This window comes from Lipotes vexillifer, unplaced genomic scaffold (assembly GCF_000442215.2).
Source record: "Lipotes vexillifer unplaced genomic scaffold, Lipotes_vexillifer_v1.1 scaffold539, whole genome shotgun sequence".
In the NCBI taxonomy this organism is placed as follows: Eukaryota; Metazoa; Chordata; class Mammalia; order Artiodactyla; family Lipotidae; genus Lipotes; species Lipotes vexillifer.
Genome location: NW_006789542.1, coordinates 1,382,766 through 1,386,724, shown reverse-complemented (window position 1 = coordinate 1,386,724; position 3,959 = coordinate 1,382,766). Strand labels below are relative to the sequence as shown.

General features: G+C 49.7%; 1 protein-coding gene across 5 annotated transcripts in view; it reads right to left on the bottom strand.

Annotated features, from left to right (window-relative positions):
- MLH1 (mutL homolog 1) overlaps window positions 1–3,959 on the bottom strand; it is a 52,016-nt gene that overhangs the window by 22,695 nt on the left and 25,362 nt on the right. For all 5 annotated transcript variants that reach the window (XM_007462699.1, XM_007462702.1, XM_007462700.1 and 2 more), the window contains 2 exons: window positions 3,870–3,959; window positions 1,595–1,743 (listed from right to left, as the gene is read on the bottom strand). The exon at window positions 3,870–3,959 is cut by the window's right edge and continues 284 nt beyond it. In XM_007462699.1, coding sequence (XP_007462761.1) covers window positions 1,595–1,743; window positions 3,870–3,959 — 239 coding nt within the window. The remainder of the gene's footprint in view (window positions 1–1,594; window positions 1,744–3,869) is intronic.

Genomic DNA, 3,959 nt, shown 5'->3' with positions numbered 1-3,959 from the left:
GGGAAAGAGCAACGGGAGCAAATCTTAACGGAAACAGAAATTAGAAGCCAACTGGCAGCGCCGTCTGCAAGTTGCAAGGCCTTAGTCACAGGAAGCATGTAGCCTTCCAAGGGAACAGGCCCCCTAGGCCTTTCCCCACATGCAGACACACAAAGGCCCAGAGTGCGAAGAAAAGAAAGAACGGGCAAGGAAAGGCAAATTGAGGCCTTCCTGCATTCATTCAAATAAGCAGTGACTGAGAGAGAAGATGTAAGGGGCCTCTGAGTCAGAGCAGCTGTTTAGGAGGCTAAGAGTCAGTGGGAAAGGCACTAAATTGCTCCTTGGCCACGCCGCACAGCTTGTGGGATCTCAGGTCCCTGACCTGGGCCCTCAGCAGTGAAAGCGCAGAGTCCTAACCACTGGACTGACAGGGGATTCCCCACTCATTTCTTTTAGAAGTCCAGGTTGTCATATTTTAAGATAACTTTCAACACTGCTATAAAATGTTAACTTGTTTAATCAAGAAATGGTGTAGTAGGGCTTCCCTGGTGGCGCAGTGGTTGACAGTCCGCCTGCCGATGCAGGGGACACGGGTTCGTGCCCCGGTCTGGGAGGTTCCCACATGCCGCGGAGCGGCCGGGCCCGTAAGCCATGGCCGCTAAGCCTGCGCGTCCGGAGCCTGTGCTCCGCAACGGGAGAGGCCACAGCAGTGAGAGGCCCGCGTACTGCACACACAAAAAAAAGAAATGTGTAGTAGATGAAAAATGGCAAGGCCAGGGCTAAACCGTGTAGACTCAAGTGCAGAGCCGCCCAGTGGAGCCCAGCAATGATGGCTCCACCCGGAGCACGACTGTGACTCATCAAGTGGGGTCAGGACTGCTATTAGGTCCAAGTCACTATCACACGCCTCAGTCCCTGTGTCAGTTCATCCCTGGGAGGTGACGAGCCCCCTATCGTTACTAAAACCATAAAGTTAGTTTTGGAGTAATGGGGACTCAAATGGAGTTTTATACTCAAGTGTTCTGAAAGCTATTTCTGAGGAAGATAATGATTTTTCACTTTATCTTTAGGATATAAAAATATCTATTGACTCCTTACTCTGTACCAAGTGTTTTACTTAACATTTTCTCTCTAACCAGCATAATAATATTCAAGCGTGAAATTAATCTCATTTTACAGATGAGGAAAAACTGAGTCACAGAAAAGTTAGGTCATGAGTCTAAGGTCACACAACAGAAGCAGTAGTGCCCAGATACAAACTAGGGCCCCCCAGAGCCTGTGCACTTACAGCAACAGCACACCCAGGGCAGGACACGCTGCTTTTAGCTAAGACAGAAATCAAACTGAAGATTACTTAAATGACCACTTTACTCTGACTCCTCTGGTTTAACGAGAGTACCCATTAATTCTAACTAAAACCAGAGACTACTTTTTCCCTTCTCTCCCAGTTGAAAATTATTTTTCAGCTGCTGCTGCTGTGGGTTACTAAAGGAAGCGAGGTTTGCTCAGCACACTGCAGAGGCTGTCCCAACACAAACGCTTCCTGCACTTCCCAAACCTTCATATTAGCAGTTCTGGCCCTGGGAGTCGCAGGCAGCCCTCAGCACTTACGTACTCTCATGTCCCCGCTCACTGATTTCTTCCTGGAGACTCAGAATGCTGGTAAGGTTAATGATCCTTCTCCGGGGGGTACAAGCTGCTGTCATTTCCTTTCGGGATGCATCCTCCACCATTTCCAAATCAGAGCCTTCCCGATGTCTCTTTCTGCAAAGTAAACGAGGAACTGGCAGCTCATAACTATCTTAAAAAAACTGTTTCAAACTCAGTCAAATTTTGTGCCTTGCATTTTGGTGAAGGGAGCAGCTTCTCTGTGCCGGCTCTCCACATCTGGGGAGGGCTCCCTGTGCTGGAGACGGCCAGCCAGATCAGGATGTCCTCCCAGATACTGCTTCTCTGACACCCCTCAAGCCTTACTAGTGGCCACTGCAGGCAGCAGGGCTTTGGAGTCTGGCTCAGCCCGGAGACCTGCAGGGTCTCGATCAAGTGCGCTGACCTCACCACATCTCATTCATTCAGCCCTCCATCCATCCGTCCATCGGGCACTGTTGTAATACCAACCTCACACAGCCATGACGAAGTGCCTGCCCTCACCATGCTACCTTTCTAGCGGGAGAGTCAAACAGCAACCGAAGAAAGATCATTTTAAGGTAGCGACAAATACTGTGAGGAAAATAAAACAAGGTAACAGAATGAAGGGGAAGAGAACTTTAGATGAAATGGACAAAGAAGGTCTCTGCTAAGAGGCGATATCCGAGTTGAGACCTGGGTGACAAGAAGCCGGAGAGTTCCTGCGCCGAGGGACCAGCACGAGCAACGGGGTGAGAGCTCAGGGAGGTCGGGTCAGCACTGGAGCAGCGTGGCCAGAGCGCCACAAGGGGGAGGAGAGTGATGAGCTGGGGCCGGGCAGGCTGGTCTCACCCCAAGTGCCGCGGGAAGCACTGGTTTTCAGCAAGGAGTGAGACACCCTGGTTCCTGGGTCAGAAAGATTCCTCTGCTGTGTGGTAAACGGCTCGCAGCATTAAGTCCCCAAGTGATAAACAGAAATGTCACACTTCCCAGCAGGGCTGTTAAGAGCATTAACTGAGATAATGCATATTAAGTATCTGGCACACAGTGGATGCTCAGTGAACGTTAGCATCCTTTATTATTCTCTGAAAACAAATCCTTAGAAGCCATCTCCCTAGACTGACTTGGAAGTGAGCAAACCGGAGCTAAAAAACTCACCCAAGTTCCACTGGGCAATCAGAGCCAGGGTTTCAGTGGTCAGCCACCAGGGGGATGTGCGGCCTCGGGCAAAGGACTTCACCCTGAGCTCCAGGGTCAGTACCCGCACACACTGAATAAGGAACATCCACCTTACAGATGTCAGTGAGATGTCCTTGAAGCACCCACAGAGTGTACACTGAAGATGCTCAAAATTAACTGACAGTCATTAGTACGGCTGTTCCTGCCCCCTCTCTCTAGCTCTCGTTCACCACTAGCTCTCGTTCACCACTAGCTCTCGTTCACCACTAGCTCATGCACTTCAGGGAGTTTCATAATTTGAACTGAGAAACTGTTTTTCTGAAAGGAGTGAAAGCAGCTTGGAGTAGGATGGAAGAATCCTCCAGATATTTTAGGCCCCCCTTTCCAGCCACCTCTGCTGTTGAGGCTTTATCAAAATTCAATACTAAAATTAAAGGATAAATCTTCTGATTTTTTTTTTCCTGATGTGTTTTTTAAATAATGTTTGGAATCACGGACATTTAAGATATTTCAAAGGCCACTGTGATGGGTGACTCTAAAGCCATGGTCAAAGGCCAACAGTAGACCAGGCCAAAGCACCAACCCATTGGAGGGAGAGGGCGAATCAGGGAGAGAAGGTGCAAGGGGTTTGTGACAGTCCAAGTTAGAAGGTAGTTTCATTAAAGAACAAAGGAGGACTTCCCTGGTGGCGCAGTGGTTAAGAATCCGCCTGCCAACACAGAGGACACGGGTTCGAGCCCTGGTCCGGGAAGATCCCACATGCCGCGGAGCAACTAAGCCCGTGCGCCTCAACTACTGAGCCTGTGCTCTAGAGCCTGTGAGCCACAACTACTGAGCCCACGTGCCGCAACTGCTGAAGCCTGCATGCCTAGAGCCCATGCTCCACAACGAGAGAAGCCACCGCAATAAGAAGCCCGCGCACCGCAACAAAGAGTAGCCCCTGCTCACAGTAACTAGAGAAAGCCTGCACGCAGCAACAAAGTCCCAATGCAGCCAAAAATAAAGTAAATAAATTTTTAAAAATAGTTTAAAATAATAATGATAATAACGAAGGAGGCAAGCTGTGCTTTCCCACTACGCCATACCTGGGGTTCTCAGGGCTGGAAGAGGGCCCTCTCTTCTCGAACGAGTCTGCAGTCCTCTTTGCTGCATCCTCCTCCAAGCCCTGATTCTTG